Here is a 19,957-nt window from a genome sequence, read left to right as displayed (position 1 = left end):
GCGGGGAGATGCCACTAACGTTTGTGGGACAGTGCTGCCACACTTGTTTGGCTCACACGCGCTCTATTTGTGAGTTTATCTGGCAACGCATAAAAATCAGCTGTTACCGGCGTTAGTTATTGTTGTGCTAACGTTTAGAAGACGCGCTTTTACATTAAGATGACGGAATCCACAGAAACTTGCCATTTGTAAGTGTACAATACAATACAAAAATTGAGATTAATGTGACACTCACTTTCAGCTGTAAAGAGACGCCTTTCAAGTACACCTGTCCCAAGTGCAATGCGCTTTACTGTAGCGTTGCTTGCTACAAATCCAAACCACATTTAAAGTGTTCCGAGGAGTTCTATAAGGCGTGCATACAGGATGAGCTGGCAAGTGCCACAACGACACCCGAGAGTCAGCAGGACATGCGCAAGATATACGACATATTAAAGCGAATGCGCGCATCAGATGCCGGCTTTAAACCGGAGGATTTCGATGCGGATGGCCTGGACAATCCTTTGGACTCGGATGACGAACAGCAGGAGGAGGATGGGGATGAAAATGAGGGAGATGGCGATGATATTGACCCATCGTTGGCAGAAGAAGTCGAGGATGATGAGGATATTGCGGCACGTTTAAAAGGCATCGATATCAACGATGCCGACGAGGTCTGGAGCCGTTTAACAATGGAGGAGCAACAGGAATTCCAAAAGCTAATTGCCAGTGGCGATATTATGAAACTGATGCCTGACTACAAACCCTGGTGGTCCAAGCCAAAGAATTCTAAGATTGTGGTCATCAATGCGCCAACAGAACAACAATTGAATGTGCCTGAAATTCAAAAGAATATTCCGAAATTTACAGACATTTGCAAGAAAACCCCATCGCCTTGCCTCCACTATAATCTATGGAACATCTTGAGCGCCTATGCGTGCATAGCACGTTTCTTTGGCGGCGAACAACGCACGAATGCGAGTGAAGCCGTCGCCCATTTGGTCAATCTCAGTTCTACGTTAAAGTATGGCACCAACTTTGAGGACGCCGAAGATGCCATCATTTCGGTAGAGATGGAGGCATGCACCACCGGCAATGGACCAGCTGGAGCGGCTGCTGTGGGCAGCGCTGGAGGAGGTAACAATTTCCTTGTGGAGAGTCGTGAGCAACTTCAGGAAGATGCTCGGCAACTGATGTCCACAAGAAATAACAAATTATCAGCTTTGAGCGATATACTTTATTTGTTACAGTCTACGAAAGCGTTGAGTAAACGTAAAAATCCCGAGGAAGCTGCATTTCAAAAGGTTTTTGCACTAGCCAGTGGAAGTGTTGAATTAAATCGCACAAAACTCACGCAACTTGTAAAGAAAATTGAGTTTATGCTGTCGTATGTGACAAGGGAGGAGATTCTGTGAAATCTCTGCCAAACCAAATCTAAATTGTAAAAGCATATTTGTTATAATAAACTGTATTCTTTAAGAAATCATGAATAGTATATTGGACTCTGGCTTGAACAATTATGCGAGGTTTTTGCTAACAAATTGTCTGCAAAGCGCTTTGGCTATTTTGCAGCAAAATGTAAGTAATCATCTGTTTCTCAATTTAAGAAAATGTTAAAACAAATGAACAGTTAAAATGTGTTTTAATATATTATTATGATTATGATTGTTATTGTTATTAGTTTAAAATTTTAAACTGATATCACAGCATAGAGATACCGTAATCGGTTTTGGTATAAAAATACTGAAAAGTGCCGTTTTGATCATTTTTGAGCTGCTTGTTTTTGAAAATTGTTTTTTACGGAAGTTTTATTATAGGAGAAACTGAAAGTTAGGAAAAAGTGTTTGTCATTTATTATTTTATTTTATTTTGTAAACATCGAAATAGAATTTATTAATTTTTTATGCGCTCTTTTAACATTTTACAAATTTTTATTGGTGTTACGGCTCTATACGGATGTTAAGTTAAATACTTTAGAAACCATTTTTTATAGAAATCAATTTTAAATTAATTTAAATAATTTTTAATTTAATTATCTATGTTACCGTTCAAAATTGATCATCAAAAACATTTAAAAACTCTTTGCTGAATTTTTCGTTGTAAAGCGTAAAAATGTAGTTATTTATATAAATGAAAGTGATATATTGTTTTCGACACAACTAAAAAATACACCGCAATCAAAGGTGGTGTCATCGCACCATAGGAACTGCGATGCTGTTGCTGTGAACCAGTTGGCGCTTGCAGCCCTGGCCAGCTCATAATCAAGTTGTCGATTGCCAGCCCTGCTTAGTTTTTTTAGTTGGCGATTTCAGACACACACGCAAGTTGTAGTGCTTTTTACGGCTATTTTGTTTATTGGTACGTTTAACTAAACTCGGACACGGAGACTGCAAAACTCAATTTGATATAAAACGTATGCGATAAATGTGCAAAATACCAAATGTGCAAATATAAAACAAAAATGTGGCAACTCAACAGCAATAAGAATATTTTACATAGAACATTTCAATGTTCTTCATACGCGTTGTATGAACGTTTTTGGGTGCGGGGGGATATTGTGTAGCGGAATTTCAAATGTGAAATTGTATGTGTGTGAACGTTTCTCTACGTGTGTTGTGTGTGTGTGAAGTGTTCTTCTTCGCTGAGCTGCTCGCTCAACGCTTCACTCGCTAAATTAGTGCAAAAAAGAAGGAAACAATTTGTGTGCGTGTTTGTGTGTGTGTGCGAGGTGGCCATTAACTTTTAAACAAAACATTAATATTTGATAGCACAGAGAGAATGTATGTGATTCAGAACTTATGTAAGCTGACCTAGCGAGATACAGGTGCAAAATATGTGTATTTGTTATTAATACGTAAATTTCAAATCTTGTTGCCAGATAAACGAGTTTCGGGGCGCTGCTTATCTTTTTGGGCTGTGCTCCTTGTATGATTGTGTGTGTGCGTGTGTCTTGACTTGTCTGCCTGCATATGTGTTCATGTGTGTTGCCTGCTGTAGTGTTCGTGTGTGCGCCTGCTTATCTATCTCGACAAATATGCGAAGTATGCGTCAACCTGTTTGTTAACTTTCTGTTTAAAATTTCTACTTCAATGCTGCGGCGTCGCTGACCGCGACGACGAAGTCAGCAACAACAACAGCAAGTGCTTGCTTACAGACAGCAACAACAACAACAAGAAATAGTAATCAAATTAATAAACAAGTCGACTGCTGCCCATAATATACGAGAAATCAAAGTCGCATAACGTGTGTACAATACAATGCTAAATAAGTAGTTATGACTGCATGCAGCTAAATTTATACCAGCAAAATGAATAAAAAGAAAAAAAACCCGATGGAAATAAAACTCCGTAAGCAATGAGGGACGCAACAGCAGCAGCAGCAACATCATCAACATCAACGGCAATGACAGCAACGACAACAACAACAGTGACGATGACGATGTCAAAGCAAAGCTCTGTCACTGTCGCAGTCGCAGTCGCTGCATCCGCCCCTGCTTGACGCGCAGACGACCTCAGTAGTGCGAGTCCGGTAATCTAATGAGAAAGTCGCCTTCGTCGCCCGCGCCTTAAAACAAAATGCCGGCACATTCACAGACGACGCCTTCATTGATAACAAAATTATGCGCCTGTGTATGTGTTAAAGAGAGACAGTGACAGAGAGGGAGAGTATGTATGCCTGCATGTATGTATGTGTGTGTGTGCAGCAACCTTTGCATTGTTTACAAACAGCTGATGATGGCCTGCCTGCAACTTCCAAACACAGAGTTACCCAATCATCGCATTCCTTTGAAGCGATAAACGATTGGGCGATAACTCAATTGATAATTCTTTATCGAAATAGTGTAGGCAACGTATAAGGAGGTCACAGCCATCAATTATTGTGGGTTGTCTTCACTCCTTAATTGAAACTATTTGTGATACAGGTGAAAACGGCCAAATGCTTGATTTGAATTCAAGAACGTTTTCAAGCAGTAATCAATCGTCGAATGTTCTTTTTTACCTTCCAATTAATATTATTTATAGTTGCTGCTTTGAGTTGCTCACCAGAATTATTGATGATTTCAGTCTTGTTTATTGCACTTGAATTACAAACATTTTTATTGTTATTTTTGCATCACAGGAAATGTCCCACCACAGCGATGATCAGCTTCTGCAGGCTAGAAGTGAATCCTTCTGGGAGCCCGGCAATTACAAACGCACCACCAAACGCATCGATGATAGTTACAAGTGAGTAATGTGCACACACTGGTCTACCAAAATATACAAATAAATCAAGATACAATAGATTTGTAAACACTGTTTTTGGTTGGGTCATTGCCAGCAATAATAATAACAGCAAAACTGCAAACCGGTTTTCATTTGATACATCTCATGCATCTCTTTTTCTCTCTCTTTTCCCTTCGCTTTTCCCATTTCATCTACTCGTATAAACAGACTCTGCAATGACCTACAGCAACTGATACAGGAGCGCGCTGATATTGAGAAGGGATATGCTAAAAGTTTGCGAGGCTGGTCCAAGAAATGGGGTGAACTCATTGAAAAAAGGTAAGTACGAAATACCAAAGAGCATCAACACTTATACTCTCTATGTGTGTGTGTGGTGTGCGCGCGTGTGTATTTGTGCTATTTGTTTACACATTCATTCACGCCTGCCCAATGAAGCAAAAAACAACAATAGCAGTAGAGAAGCAGCGCAGCAGCAGCGATGACCCGTTGCCAGCAGCGGCATCATTGCTCAGTGGGCTGACAACTGGCTCTGTGTTCTTCTTATTTGCCATTGCGCATTGTTGTTGTTATTGCTGTTGCTGCTTCTGTTCTGTTGTTGTGCGATAAGTGGCTTAAGCTATTAATGGGCTTTTTTGTTGCCACTTTTTTTTCCTGCTTTTTTGCCGTATTTTATTTTTGCTCGTCGTTGTCTTACCTGTTGTCGCACTGTGGTGCCGCACAAACTGTAAAACTATTGAAATATACCGTATCAAGATCATTTGCAAATTATTCAAATAGTTTTCGCTGAATCATTTCGAATCAGTTTTTGTCTATCAGTCTAGACGCTGCTGTTCAGTTAACAGACACTTTAACAGTGCGATGTTAACACAATTTGCATGCGAGCGTGCTGCGAATGTGAACCAATTTTTATTGTTGGTTCATTCGTAACACATTCATTTCGTAATCAAAGTAATTTTTTGTTTATTTTACTTTTTACATTTATTTGCTTTGTTTTGTACTATTTGTTTGTTCCACTGTGCGCGCGTCTTTGCGAAATGAAATCGAGTACATCGTGAGCAGAGTTGCTAACCGCTTTAGCTATTGTCGTTGTTATTGTTGTTGTTGTTGTTGTGGCCACCGCCACCGCCTTTGCTCTATGTCCACTTTCACAGTAAGCATTGTAGACAGCAATTTGGCATGGAATTTGCCCAGTTGCGTCTCTCTCTATGTATCTCTCTCGCTCTACTAGCGAAGAAGAGTTATCATCAGCCTAGAAGAAGAAGACCCATCGAGCGACGCCGCTCAAAATGGTTTCAAAAATCAATGCGATGAGAAAATAGAACGTGTTTATTTCTGTGTTAAGCGCTTCAATTTGTGCGCTGTACACACACACACACACACCGACACAAACACCAACACACCTTAAAGTGTACGTGTGTGTGATGTGTGGGGTGCCAATTGAGAATAGTTGAGCCCGTTAGTCAAAATGGTCAAACGAGTTTCGTGCATTCCCAATTTGCAGTGATTAATAAGTGGGCATCTCTCATGAGCGTATAAATTTTATTACAGTTTTTCTTTAGCTACCCATAAACATGCCAAAAAGAGGCTCACACACACAAATATAAACACACACGCACACGCACACGTACACGTTTATAGGTGATTAGATAAAAAGGCCCGTCTCAAGAGTGTTAAGAGGTCTGCGATGACATCAGCAGACAACAAGCGAACAGCAATCAACAAACAGCAACGACAATATTACTACTTGAAACATCTTTTAATAATGACTGTCAATTATTGTCATAGATGATAGATAGATGCATAGATAAACTTAACACTGATTAATCTTTTATTAATTTTCGGTTTCAGGGCCAGAATATGGTACCACAGAGGCGGCGTGGAAGGGTGTCTTAACTGAATCGGAACGTTTGGCAGATGTGCATATGAAGATCAAGGATAATCTCTGCAATGATGTGAATACGCAGATTAAAACGTGGCAAAAGGATAATTACCATCACACGCTGATGCAGATGAAGGAGCGCAAGGATATGGAGGAATTGTTCAAGAAGGCACAGAAACCATGGGCCAAACTATTGGCCAAAGTGGAGAAGGCCAAAACCGATTATCATTCGGCTTGCAAAACGGAACGCAGCGCCACGAATCAAGAGCGCAACGCCAATGCGGACAGCTCGCTGTCGCCAGATCAGGTTAGAACTATATATATATACTATAGTATAGGTATACAGTTGTATGGCTTTGCTAAACTATTTGGTATTTATTACAGGTGAAGAAGATGCACGATCGCGTGCAAAAGACCAAAGATCAGGTGCAAAAGTGCCGAGAGAAATACGAGCAAGCCATTGGCGAGATCACCAAATACAATTCCGTTTACATTGAGGATATGACATCCGTGTTTGAGAAGTGCCAAACCATGGAGAAGACGCGACTGCAGTTCTTCAAGGAAGTTCTATTTGATGTGCATAAGTGTCTGGATCCGACCAAAGTGCAAAGGTAAAAGTTGAATGACCCACTAATTAATCAAGTCGTTAAACTAATCTAAATTACGCTTTGCAGCCTGCCACAAATCTATGAAGAGTTTTATCATACAATCAACAATGCGGACCATCAAAAGGATTTGAAATTGTGGTCGAACAAATACGGCATTAACATGGCCATGAATTGGCCAGCATTTGTGGTATGTAGATATTGCCGCTAAAACTAAACGCTTTTGAACACTTGTAGTAACTTTGGCTTTGCGCTTTGCAGGAATACACGGAGGAATTCCGTGATATTGCCAAGGGCAACAAATCAAAAGAGGCATTGCCTGCCGCGCCCATAACGCTTATTAATCAGCGACCTGTTGCCGAGGATGTGCATGTAAGCCAGCCCACTAACTAAGCAATGCTGACAGTAGAGTATTGTTTAATTACTACAACTATGTTTTGCATTTTGTACACAGGAATATCCATCGACCAACAGTTTAAAGAAGAATGCGAGCGTGAATAGCAAAGCGAGCGGCAAGAGCAATCAGCAGGAACAAGCAGCAATAACTCAAACCTCTGCCACAACAGTCGAAGCCAAATCAACGGTGTCGTCGTCGTCGTCGTCAACAGCAACAGCTGCGACAGCAGCAGCGGCAGCATCGACGGCAACAGCAGCAGCGGCGGCATCGAATCGCAATTCGAGCGTAACGTAAGTTTGAACACAGTCAAACAATTGTGAATTTTGTATTACACTCGAGTAGTTACTAACTCTGATACTATATATATGTATATCAGCTATACGAATGTATACAGTTCCACAGTTATTTATTGTTGGTTTTGCTCTACTTTGGTTGTTTTTTGTCGCTCATTTTCATTGAACTAATTGATTTCAATTTGCATACAACAGCAACGGCAACGGCAAAGTCGAATCCAATCCATTCGACGAGGAGGAGGAGTGGGATGAGGCCGACAATGTGCTGGTGGACAACGGTGAGCCGGGTGTGCCGGTTAAGGCGTTATATGACTACGACGGCGCTGAAAGCGACGAGCTCACATTTAAGCAAGGTACACACATATCACGACTCTCGCGTTATTTGAGCTCACTATTAATTGTTATCATTTGCCACCAGGTGAGGTTTTCGAGAAACTGGAAGATGAGGATGAACAAGGCTGGTGCAAGGGACGCATGAATGGACGCGTTGGATTGTATCCGGCGAATTACGTGGAAGTCATTCACTCATAAAGTGCGTGAAATCTTTTTTTTGCGGGAGATGCAAAGCATGCAACAAGGAGCAGAGAAGCAGCAGCTGCATGCGGATGCGGGGCGGGTAGTGGTTGAGCTAACACATAGAGAATATATAGAGATACCGATAATACAGTTACAGTATGATGTACGTACTATATACAGAGTAAAAACCCGAGTCGTGTTGATGAAATTATTATGATATGTATTAGAATTTGTTATGAGCAATCCGCTCACACTTTTCGGTGTGTGGCATCTTATGTATTAGGCATTCGGTCTGTAACAGCAACAGGCATAAAGAAAAATGAAAGCAAAAAACAAAAAACAGAAAAAGAACAACAGGAAATCCAACCTACCAACAAACAGCAAACAAACAGATAACAGATAAAACAATTACACCTAACTCACCCACAGTATAATATTAAAAGTGAAACGTAGAAGCTGATGAAAGTAGAAATAACATGAGAACACACGCAATGATGTCAAAAAGAACAATAAGTGTGGACCGTCAATGAATGTATGAAAACATAATATTACAAGAACCTAAACTAAAAACTATTCATATGTATTATGCGATAGCTAAACTGAACACATTTTGAAATGAAATGAGATGTGCGCGCATTTTTACTGAGCTTCAACTGGCCGTTACCTTTTGTGGCCAGGTTGCGAGCTGCGTACACTGAGAAAAACCAAAACAAATAACAATTTGGCATATTGAACGAAACAAGTGCGTAGTATTTGTAATGCGTTTCATGAACATTTTATTATTATTTATGAAGTTTTGTGTATACTTGTGTTATAAAAAGTATACGTATATTATTGTATATGTACATTTTTAAATGACTTAAATTATTGAAATAAAACAAAAAATATGAAACCAATAACAATTACCTTTTGCAATTATTACTTGAATTCCAGCTGATGACGAAGATTTTTCTACATTTATATTCTGAAAACCACATTTCTGGCGAGGTTTGGAAGTGATTAAATCTCTTAATAATAGTTACTTTACACATTGATTACGGTTAGAAGATTATTCATCAAATATTTTTGTATTTTCTCAAGAAGTAACGGGTATACTACAAGTTGAGCAGAGTTGATATATGTATTTCTATTTAAATTACCGAAACGATTAAATATTTTTTCTTGATATGCTTATTAGTTCTAGTATAGAATAGTATAGAAGATTTTGATGATTAGTAATGTCACGGAAACGGAAATCCGCACTGACTTTTGGAAGTAAGATTTTGATAGTGCTACATTTCAGATAAACTTATCTGTTGAATAAAGTGTCCTACAAAAATTGAATCAATTCATAAGTTGATGTACAACTTTAAGCTAATCATTAAATAAAATAATTTGTCTTTATGTATATTTGTACAAGCAACTCACAGTTGAGCACGCTCGATAATTATTTTCTTAATTTTGTTTGTCTTACGCAAATGTTTGGATTGCTCACAAACGAGTTATTAATCAATTGTAAGCTGTAAAAACTACACAATGCAAATGATCGCCAAAGATGAAGGTAAGAAGTTAAAGTGAACAACACAGCATTAGCATTGTTTTGTCGATGATGCTGCTTCTGCTGATGATGATATTCGTGACGACCTCTCATGCAATAATGTTGGTTTCTCAGATAAAACACTAGGCACATTATATATTTGTAGATAATAACTCAACTATTCAAATCCGAAGCCAAACCACTTAGAGCATGGAGCGTAGTTTTGAACTTATCAGTTCCATAGTCTAAGCCGTCGAGGGTGGAGCTTGTTATTATGTGAACTCTACTGCCGGATGCAGAGAGTAATCGCTTACTTCAAATGGCAAACTACAAATATCATTTGCTTCAAGCGGAAGACGAGGCTCCATTTGTTTCCCGCAGGCCGTTGAAAGTGTGTGCTATATTCGGATTAATACTGCTAATTATTTGGTATAATTGCAGCATAACATTCACAATTCCATTAACGAGTACGCTGCAAACTCTTTCTAAGATTAACTCGGAAGAGATTTCAACAGCTTACCCATCTTCAATTCAATCTACAAGCCAAGCTCATTATGAGATCATCAATGAGGAAACTACGAGTGATTTTCCAAAAGAAACTACAAGTGATTTTCCAGAAGCAACTACAAGTTATTCTCCAAAAGAAACTACAAGTGATTATCCAGCAGAAACTACAGATATTACAACTAGTACAACACAATTGGTTACCTCGACTACAACAGGTAATGATGTTGCAACTGTTTATAGAAGATCTATTCTCAAGGAATCCTTTTCTTAGATCCCCATTTGAGAGAGTACTTTGTCTATACGCCAACTTGTCACATGCCTGCCATCAATCCTTTTGCCCGAGATGCGTTGAAGATATTCAAAAAAAGCTGCCTACAAATCATGTGATAAAGAGAAGGATATGATATCTGTTCGTTACGATGAGACGGAGCGTATTTATAGTCTCCACATAAACGTGGCTAATATCAGTTGTTGCTACAAATCAATTCTACGCTACGGTGCTGGAAAAAATGCAGATAAGTCTTACAAGTAAGTGCAGATAAAATCCTTAAGGAGCAAGAGTTATTAAACCATTTGCAGACTCTCGGTTTGCGTTGATTTTCAACAGGATTTTAAAGTACCTCAAGATGTGGATGGCATCATCACAAATTGTCGCAAATTGAATACAACAAAAGTTGTGCAGAAGGATGCTTTTAATTTTGTGCAAGCCAAGAAATCAAACCTGAATAAGACTATTGACAAAGATCTGCCTCAAAGGCGACCCAGCGTCTTGTTGTGGGGCATTGATTCCTTGTCTCGCATGAACTTTCAGCGCACCATGCCACAAATGTTCAAGTATTTGAGAGAGGAGAATTGGTACGAACTGCAGGGTTATAATAAGGTGAGTAAACTCCGAAGGAATAATCTTTATTATTGGCGAGAAGGTTGATAAGGAATAGGTAGAAAAATTCCTTTGTTGTGTTTGCATGTTGCATTTCTATGAGTGACGAAAGTCAGTCATGGAATCATATTTATTTTTGTTTGACACTCTACATAAAATACTATATGTACTAAATATCGGAACAATTATGTACTTGATTATAATCAAAAGCCGAGTTAAAAAACCTTCTTTGTCTGTATGTCTGTAAGCATGAATATCTGGAATCTAAATCTTGAAGAGTAGAAGATGTGGAGTTATTATACTTAATGATGATACTTTGTAAAAGTGAGGATATAATTTTGATTAAAATAAATTAATGAATAATTGAAATTATTTTTATATTCTTTTGTATAAAGAACTGCCTCTAAGTTTTGAAATTTTTATTTACCTTCTAAATAATCAACTATTTTATTAACATTACAACTGTGAATTTTCTGCTGCAGATGGGCGACAATACCTATCCCAATTTGATGGCCATTTTAACTGGCTTCAACAGCACTCGAGCGTATTCCGTTTGCAAACCGAAAGAATTGTGGGGCTTAACTAATTGTCCCACCATTTGGAAGGAGTACAAGCAACGCGGATACTTCACAGCCTACGCCGAAGATTGGGCCTGGGGAGCGACGTTCAACTACAACAAGAAGGGATTCGTGAAACCTCCAACGGATTATTATGCGCGCACCTTTATGCTGGCCATCGAAAAGGAGCTGAAGAGAAAAGTGGCATCGAATATTCCTTATTGTGTTGGCCGTCGCCATTCTGCGGAATATATTTACGATGCTGCGCTGCAGTTCACCAAAATCTACAGGAATGAATCGAGTTTCGGCATGTTCTGGACGAACTCCTTTAGTCACAATGACTTTGCGATGCCTTCATCGATGGATACGCGAATGCTGGAATATATGCGATCTCTGAATCAAAGTGGAGTCTTTGACAGTTCCATCATTGTGTTCTTCAGCGATCATGGCATGCGGTTTGGACGCCTGCGGGCCTTGAAGAGCGGTTACCTCGAGGAACGCATGCCACTGATGTATATCTGGCTGCCACATTGGTTTCGCTTGCAATATCCTCAGTTCGCGAGGAGTTTGCAGCACAATCGAAATCGTTTGACATCGCCCTATGACATCCATGCCACATTGCAGCACATACTGCAACTGGAGACGTCGCCTGACAAGTTGCCACATCCCGAAGGTTGTGCGAGTTGCCACAGCGTGTTGCACGAAGTCAAAGTATCGCGTAGTTGTCGCGATGCAGGCATCGATGATCATTGGTGCACTTGCAGCGGCATGTTGAATGTTTCCCAGAGTGATACTGTGATTGAGGAGGCAGCCAATCAGTTGGTGAATGCCACAAATGATTATCTCAACGCCAAACACTTTGGTAATCTTTGCCAGCAACTGAAATTATCTAGGATTCTATCTGCGCAGCGAATAAATAAAGCAAAGAAGAAGGATTTGGAATACTATCTGATTCGCTATGAAGTGAAGACAAAGCGAACTAAAGCTACCTTCGAGGCGACGACATCGTGGTCAACAAAAACAAATCGCGTTCAGATTGAAGTACCTGACATTAGCCGATTGGATGAGTACAATAATTTAGCCCAGTGTCTTAAGGATGCTGTAGCCAGAAAGTATTGCATTTGTAATAGATAACTAAATGTTGATTAATAGTATTAAATGTTTCATATAAGTTTTATTAGTAAAACTGTTTATAATGACTGCCAAAAAACTAACAACGCACAGCTCAAAATAACTATAGAAAATATTATTTCAATCGAGGGAGAAATATAAAATTTATTTCTATATTCGAAAGTGTTATGACTACAAAGTCAATCTAATACTTTACTATCTGTAGTACTTTACTACTTTTTATAAAAGAATTTATACAAATTGTAATAAACTTAAAATGACATAAAATATATCTCTAATTATTTTATTTTAGTTTCAAATTTTAAAAAACTTGTTATATAGATAACTGTAGTATTAGCAAACAATGCATTTATTCAATGACGTTTACTTTCATCATAGATAACTTTGAATAGATAACTGTTTAGTTATAAAACATGTGCTATAATTAATTTGCTATTGATACATTTACGCAATAAAAACAAATATAGAACCTATTCTTTATAGATAACTGCATTTGTACATGTTTAGTATCTGTAGTAAATTCAGCTTTATTTCATTTAAAAATGAATAAAAATACTTAAGAAATAATTGATTGATTACCATGGCCAGGATTATTAACAACTTTAATTTGAATTGAATTGATAAGATATGCACAATTTTGAATTGAATCAGTATTCGGAATCACGATCGCATTATGATTACATTTCGTAACACGAAGTGCTTAACAAGCATTTAATAATGATTGATCAGCATTAAAATGTTGCATATTTTTGCGTTGCTAAGCAATACTGTATATGTTTAATTATTTTCTATATTTAACACAGATCTATAAATAAATGGAATTCTATATTTTATTCTATACTATTTGTTTATTTACGTTAATATATATGTATGTACATATGTAGAACATTGAAAATATGCAGGAGATTAGTTTGAATATTTATGTAATTCTTTCATGAGGAAGTGGATACAAATGCCGCTGCCCGATGAATGAACCAGCATTTGTTATCATCACATTTATATATATACTCACATATTTATCAGGGCCACCACAAAGAGCTTTAACAAATGTATTTATTCTATGTTTCGCTGGCTGATAACTGGACAGTTGGATATGGAACACCAAACGGAACGTATCAAGGCAACCACAAAGCGCATTTATTTCGAATTCAAATAAAGGCTACAATAATGTGAATTATTTTAAAATGGCGAAAATACGATATCATTTATTAAGGCCCATTAAACGGGGCCAAAACGAATATGCCCTGGGACAACTGCACATCAAATGCCTGCTGGCCATGGCAATTGTGCTCCTGCTCTTCGTCTACTACAAATGGTCAACGGAAACCACGATCAATCTAACCATCGAATCAACCATCAATCTGCCCATTCATTCAATTATTCCGCCCACGGAAATTTCAACAATTCAAACGGATGCTCCTCAGGAAATTGTGTTAAATTCCTCAAGTATGTTAATTTAGTGTTGTGATTAATGTGAATTTAGTGCATCGAATAAGTTGTGAATATATTTGCAGTGTCTCAGTATTTTGTTTATACTGAAAATTGTCGTATGCCTGCTGTGAATCCTTTTACCAGTGATGTCCTCAAAATATTCCATAAGACGGCATACAAAAAAGTGCGACATCAGCAAGGATTTGATCACAGTGAACTATGATGAGAATAAAGGGAACTACAGTCTGCACATCAACAGAGCGAACATCAAATGCTGCTACAAGCCGATCTTAAGAGCAGGAGATCGCACACAAGCGGATAATCTATACAAGTAAGCACCAAAGAAATTAAATTAAAAAACTTTAAAGGGATGATTTATTGGAGATTGTAAAATGCTTTTAATTATTTACTTAATCAGTTCAAAATGATTTATTTTAGCTCCTACATTTGAGTACTGTTTTGTTGATAATAATGTAGAAATCACAATTGTATAACTGATTTGAGTAAATAAAAAATATAATTTTATAACTACAATATAATGTGATTTATTTATTGATTCATATAAAATATGTCTGTTCATTTATTTAATCGGTTCAGTGCGAATTTTAGTGCTGTTTAATGATAATAATATTTAAAAACTATTTTAACTATAAAGTGATTAAAGTTATATTATCATTAATTCTTATCAAATATATTTATTTATCTGTAAAGTAAGTGTTCTGCCATTTACTTGACAATAATCTTCAATTGGGCATAAACTAATGTATTTAAATTTTAAAACACTTAAATTTTGTAATATTGTTATTTGACTAAACAATTAATGTCTGTATGAATATTTATTTAATATTGTTAATCATTTTATATATACAATCCTTTACATTATGCAATTAAACAATTAATGTGTGTATGAATATTATATTAATACTCTTATTCACTTTATTTATACAATTCTTTATGCATTTTTTTGAATGAAAATTTAGTTTAGATTATTTTATTATTTAGTTTTGCTTTAATTAATGAAATTATTTATCATTTTATAAAGGAAATAAATTTTAAAGATGTTAATGAATTTGATTTTCTAATATACATTTTTCAGATTATTGCGCTGCAGCAATTTTAAGCAGGATTTTGTGGTGCCCAAGCATATTAATGCCATCATCACCGAGTGTCGTTGGTTGAAAGGTCGTGCCATCTTACAACAGGATGCCTTTAGCTTTGTGCATCCAAAACCTAAAGCAGCGGCCAAGCCAACAGCTAAAGCAACAGTTGCAAAGGAGGAAGAAAGGCGACCCAGTGTCTTACTTTGGGGCATTGATTCGATGTCTCGCATGAATTTCGAGCGCACCATGCCGCAAATGTTCAAGTATCTGAGAGAGGAGAATTGGTTCGAGTTGCAGGGCTACAACAAGGTGAGAAAACTGCTTAAAACAAGACTGAAGCAATTCTAAGCCATCTCCTCTGCAGATGGGTGACAATACATTCCCCAATCTGATGGCCGTCTTGACAGGCTTCAACAACTCTCGATCGCAGGAAGTTTGTCGACCCAAGGAAGTGGGCGGCATGGATGCGTGTCCCATGCTCTGGAAGGCGTACAAGAAAATGGGTTACATGACAGCTTATGCTGAGGATTGGAGTCTTTATGCCACATTCAATCATTTGCTTAGCGGCTTTCGAGTGCCGCCCACCGATTATTATGCGCGTCCTTTTATACTGGCCATCGATAAGGAGTTGAAAAAGGAATATGAAATGGGAATCCCTTACTGCGTGGGACGTCGTCATTCAGCTGAGTATGTCTATGATGCTGCTGTGCAGTTTAATAGAGTGTACAGAAATCAAACGACCTTTGGCATGTTCTGGACAAACTCCTTTAGTCACAACGACTTCGCGTTGCCCACGTCGATGGATGCGAGGCTGTTGGAATATATGCGAGCCTTGAAGCAAAGTGGCACCTTTGAAAATTCCATCGTTGTATTCTTCAGCGATCATGGGATGCGCTTTGGTGACTTGCGAAATCTGCCAAATGGTTTTCTAGAGGAGCGCATGCCTGTGCTTTATATCTGGCTACCAATTTGGTTCAGGGAGAAATATCCTCAATTCACACTCAGTTTGCAGCGCAATAAAAATCGCTTAACGTCGCCTTATGATATCTATGCCACACTGAGGCACATACTGGAATTGGAGACGCCACAGGCTAAACTTCCTTTGCCCGAAGGTTGCCCCAAGTGCCACAGCGTGTTCTTTGAGGCAGCTGCCTCGCGAAGTTGCAAAGATGTGGCCATCGATCCGCATTGGTGCACTTGCCAGGACTACGAAAAGATTGCTGTGGATGAGCCGACGGCAGTGCAGATTGCTGAGCAGTTAGTGAAGGCCACAAATGATTATTTGATTGCCCAGAACTTGACCGAGTTGTGTGAGACATTGCGGCTAACGAATATTCAATCCGTTCTGCGGGACAAGAATTTGGATACGTCCAAAACGGAGTTCTATTTGATCAGATACGAGGCGGAACCGGCGGAATGTCTGTTTGAGGCATCAACGACGTGGAATAATGCGACTAATCGCATTGCAGTTACAGTGCCTGAAATCAGTCGTCTTACAGCATACAGTCAGGTCTCTGAGTGTGTCAAGGATGCGATCGCCAAGAAGTTCTGCATCTGCTCAAACTAAACGATAACGAATATCGTTCGCAATTAGGACAGATCAACCCTCAAGGGTGGCGTACCGCAATTGCCACAAAACTGCATCTGCAGTCCACTTTAGTATCTGTATCTTGTGGCTGCATTGTTTCGCTGTAGTTCGCTTATCAGTCAGCTGAGATCTGAGTTTGTTCTGCAAAAACCAATTGTGAGTCAGGGCAGGGATTGTGCACAAATTAGTTGACAATTATATGACAATTGCAAGCGTTCTAATTGCTGCAATATCGTGATGAATGTGGACTCTATGAGTGGGGCATAATTGCCTCCAGCAAACAGAAGAATTGCACACAATCTTATCACTTAAGGCTACAATTCTAAGAAAACAAAATAAAAACAGGCAGGTTATAAAATCTTTGCACGATTAGTAGCTATGTATTGATTTAACTGATATTATTATTATTACCTAGCATGCAAGTACACTTAAGCATTGAGTAATATTTTTTTTAACAAGAAATAGAATTAATCTTGATATACGTTGATACGTTGAAAAAATATTACTGATTATGTGTCTCAAATTTAAAATTGATATTAAGGCATGTACATATTAAGATTTCTTTATCATATTTTATATCTCAGTTTTCAAAAATTTATGAATATCTAACATTTACAATATATTACAATTATATATAGGATTTCTTTGTCACATTTTATATCTCAATTATTAAAATAATTTAACAATACTTAACATATGAAGTTTTTATATTAGTTAATATAATTTTATTTAGATAAAAGTTAACTTGTATATTATTTTTTTAGCACAATAAATTAGGTAAGAGTTTTAAAATATTTAACTGCATTCTTGAATTTTATATTACTTTTTGCTCATGACATCTTGTAATTGATTTTACTATTGAGTTGCTTGAACTTAACTTAAATTAGTTAGTTTTCAGTTAAGTAACATATATAGTATATCTATTCCATGCTTTAACTCTTTTTACCATTTTAATTCAAATTTTACTCTCCTGTAGTGTATTCAGTTTGTGTAATTGATACTTTTGCTGTCGTTTGAGGGTAACTCTTCCAGCTAAATGCAATTTGTGATGAAAACAAAATTACGAATCAATCAAAACATATTAAAATTTGAGGCTCAGCTTGTTTTCCCATCGAAAATGGCGTAGAGTATGAGTTCATGATGTCCAACAACAACAGCAAAAAAGGGGAGGATGAGGCAAACACCACCCTGAAAAACCACACGAAATCAAAATTCACAACATAATATTTACAGTAGCAAATACCTGATACAGATACAGATGCAGATACGGATACAGATACTTCAACTGGCATTCAAATCAAGTATCTTTCGTTGTAGTTGCAGTTGCGGATGTATCTGTGTCAACTTCAATTACTTGCGCTGACTAATCAGGGTCTGATAAGGGTAATAAACTGCCTGTTTACCTGATCTGCTTTTCGGGATGTCGATGTGGATGGGCTGGTCTGTGGCCAGAGCCTGGGCAACGCCTATTAAACGCCTCGTTGCACCCAAATGGGATTCGCATTAGTTGAGATACATTCAACAACAAGGCAGTCAGAAAGAGACAGCTATAGCACACTCGCAAAATGGCCGCAATTGGCTGAGCTGAGCTGAGTTGAGTGTGTGCAGCACGGCCTTAAATAGCCAAGGATGCGCACTGATCGAAACAGTAGCACTTTAGCCTGCCACGCACAAGGATCACACCAGGACAACAGCAGCATGAGTGACTTTAGCATCGAGTACATTTTGAATCGCGCCGGCGATAGATACGTGGGCACCAATGCCTCCGCTGGCATTGCGTTGAGATTGCGAGGCAGCATGGCCTATCATCCGTATGCGCATCATTCGGGTCGCAAGGAGACATCGCCTCCTCCGCCACCGTCGTCGTCGTCGCTGGAGGATGGACAGATGCCCATGTACGATTGGTTGCAGTACACACGCTATCATCCTCCCAAGTTGCCACGAGCACTGCGTCAAGGACCTGCGAAGCGTACTCCTGGTCGCCTGCCTCGCATTCCCTTTACACCAGCTCAATTGCAGGCTCTGGAGAATGCCTACAAGGAGTCGAACTATTTGAGTGCCGAGGGTGCCAATAGATTGGCTGAATCCCTCGACTTGACCAACACCAGAGTGAAGATCTGGTTCCAAAATCGCAGAGCACGTGAACGACGCGAGAAGCGTGAAAAGGACGAAAGCTGTGACTCCACCTTCTCATCGAATGCCTCCAGTCCAGAGCCAGAAATGATTGTCATTGTGTGAAATCTAAAAAACTGGAAGAGGATTAGTTTAAAGCATATTTGGCTGTTACTGCGTAACTTGTGATTGTTTGGATTGTAGTTGATGTTAAGACCATGTAAATAATGTAGTAAATATAGTAAATATACATAGTAAATATAAGTATATGATTAAGAAGTTCTTAATGAAACACAGACAATATATGAAGACTAAGTAAATTATGTTTATTTTTTTGTGCCTTCAAATTTAACAACTATTAAATTTCTGAACAAAGTGAGAACAGCCAATTCTCATTATAAATGTAGTATTTCAATTGTGTTGAAACTCTATTATTTATAAAAAGATGACAATAAATAAAAACTAACTACATTTTATATATTTTTATTATGCCTCCAAATTTATCAATCATTTGGTTATGTGGGTTATTTTATGGGAATATTTTCTGGAAAATGATTAATTTATGATTCAATTATTTTTGTCATTCATAAATATATTATTTGTTTATATGTATAAATTATTATATCAATATTACATATACATTTTTTGAAAGCAACAAGAATTATTTATTTATTCACAAAGATAAGTAAAGAAGCTACAAAGTAATTTTAAAATATCGCTTTTAAGTATTTGAATATATTATTTTTAAAACTACAATAAAAAGCCAAGTTTTGTTTCCTTATAAAGATTGCGTAATTTAAAAAGTGTGCAAAAGTTGATAAAGGTTAAACGATTAATGCTAATCATTAATAAATATTTTACCCACAAATTTTGATACCATAGTTTGTGGTAGATTTGAAAATATTAATCATAGAAATCATAGTAGTAAATAACACACAACATTTTTAAATATAAACTAATATAAATCCGTAAACTTATATATACTAGAATTAACTAATCAGCTCAACTATATGCAAATACATCGAGAAATCCATTTTCCCATTACAATTAACTTCCATAACGCAATATGCGGCAAAAACAGAATGGAAATTTGATATCTTTGTTACGGAAACTGCAATTTGAACTTGATTAATTCTTTTCCCATGTCTGGCATCTAAGGTGTTCATGGGAGTGTGCATCATGTGCAAACATTGTGGCCAAAAAAAAAATACTATTGCGTATGGGAAATTTCTTGTGTTCT

General features: G+C 37.7%; 5 protein-coding genes across 8 annotated transcripts; all 5 read left to right on the top strand.

The window, feature by feature from the left end:
* Positions 1-13: 13 nt before the first annotated feature.
* On the top strand, positions 14-1,462 carry LOC133838736 (zinc finger HIT domain-containing protein 2). Its single transcript, XM_062269959.1, has 2 exons — positions 14-188; positions 242-1,462. The coding sequence occupies exons 1-2, from the start codon at positions 160-162 to the stop codon at positions 1,392-1,394; spliced, it is 1,182 nt and encodes a 393-aa protein (XP_062125943.1). The 5' UTR covers positions 14-159; the 3' UTR covers positions 1,395-1,462.
* On the top strand, positions 1,416-8,215 carry LOC133838734 (protein kinase C and casein kinase substrate in neurons protein 1). Of its 4 annotated transcripts, none has more exons than XM_062269953.1 (10): positions 1,416-1,557; positions 4,099-4,205; positions 4,413-4,521; positions 6,053-6,391; positions 6,469-6,695; positions 6,759-6,879; positions 6,951-7,061; positions 7,144-7,376; positions 7,575-7,732; positions 7,798-8,215. In XM_062269953.1, the coding sequence occupies exons 1-10, from the start codon at positions 1,465-1,467 to the stop codon at positions 7,908-7,910; spliced, it is 1,611 nt and encodes a 536-aa protein (XP_062125937.1). In that variant the 5' UTR covers positions 1,416-1,464; the 3' UTR covers positions 7,911-8,215. The 4 variants fall into 4 exon arrangements, with proteins under 4 accessions (XP_062125937.1, XP_062125940.1, XP_062125938.1 ...); XM_062269954.1 differs by lacking the exon at positions 1,416-1,557 and adding an exon at positions 2,192-2,337; XM_062269955.1 differs by lacking the exon at positions 1,416-1,557 and adding an exon at positions 2,275-2,392.
* A 1,389-nt stretch (positions 8,216-9,604) lies between these two features.
* On the top strand, positions 9,605-12,690 carry LOC133837959 (uncharacterized). Its single transcript, XM_062268875.1, has 4 exons — positions 9,605-10,133; positions 10,190-10,446; positions 10,498-10,798; positions 11,281-12,690. The coding sequence occupies exons 2-4, from the start codon at positions 10,319-10,321 to the stop codon at positions 12,487-12,489; spliced, it is 1,638 nt and encodes a 545-aa protein (XP_062124859.1). The 5' UTR covers positions 9,605-10,133; positions 10,190-10,318; the 3' UTR covers positions 12,490-12,690.
* Positions 12,691-13,806: 1,116 nt separating this feature from the next.
* Positions 13,807-17,094, top strand: LOC133837958 (uncharacterized). Its single transcript, XM_062268874.1, has 4 exons — positions 13,807-13,932; positions 14,001-14,248; positions 15,014-15,326; positions 15,382-17,094. Exons 2-4 carry the CDS (start codon positions 14,064-14,066, stop codon positions 16,582-16,584), a joined length of 1,701 nt encoding a protein of 566 aa, XP_062124858.1. The 5' UTR covers positions 13,807-13,932; positions 14,001-14,063; the 3' UTR covers positions 16,585-17,094.
* Positions 17,095-17,604: 510 nt separating this feature from the next.
* On the top strand, positions 17,605-18,952 carry LOC133838514 (homeobox protein MSX-2). The gene has a single exon (XM_062269641.1). The coding sequence runs from the start codon at positions 18,235-18,237 to the stop codon at positions 18,841-18,843; it is 609 nt and encodes a 202-aa protein (XP_062125625.1). The 5' UTR covers positions 17,605-18,234; the 3' UTR covers positions 18,844-18,952.
* The last annotated feature ends 1,005 nt before the right edge of the window (positions 18,953-19,957 follow it).

Source organism: Drosophila sulfurigaster, chromosome 2R (genome assembly GCF_023558435.1).
Source record: "Drosophila sulfurigaster albostrigata strain 15112-1811.04 chromosome 2R, ASM2355843v2, whole genome shotgun sequence".
Lineage (NCBI taxonomy): Eukaryota > Metazoa > Arthropoda > Insecta > Diptera > Drosophilidae > Drosophila > Drosophila sulfurigaster.
The sequence above is the reverse complement of the archived record's forward strand: the minus strand, read 5'-3'. Positions and strand labels throughout refer to the sequence as shown.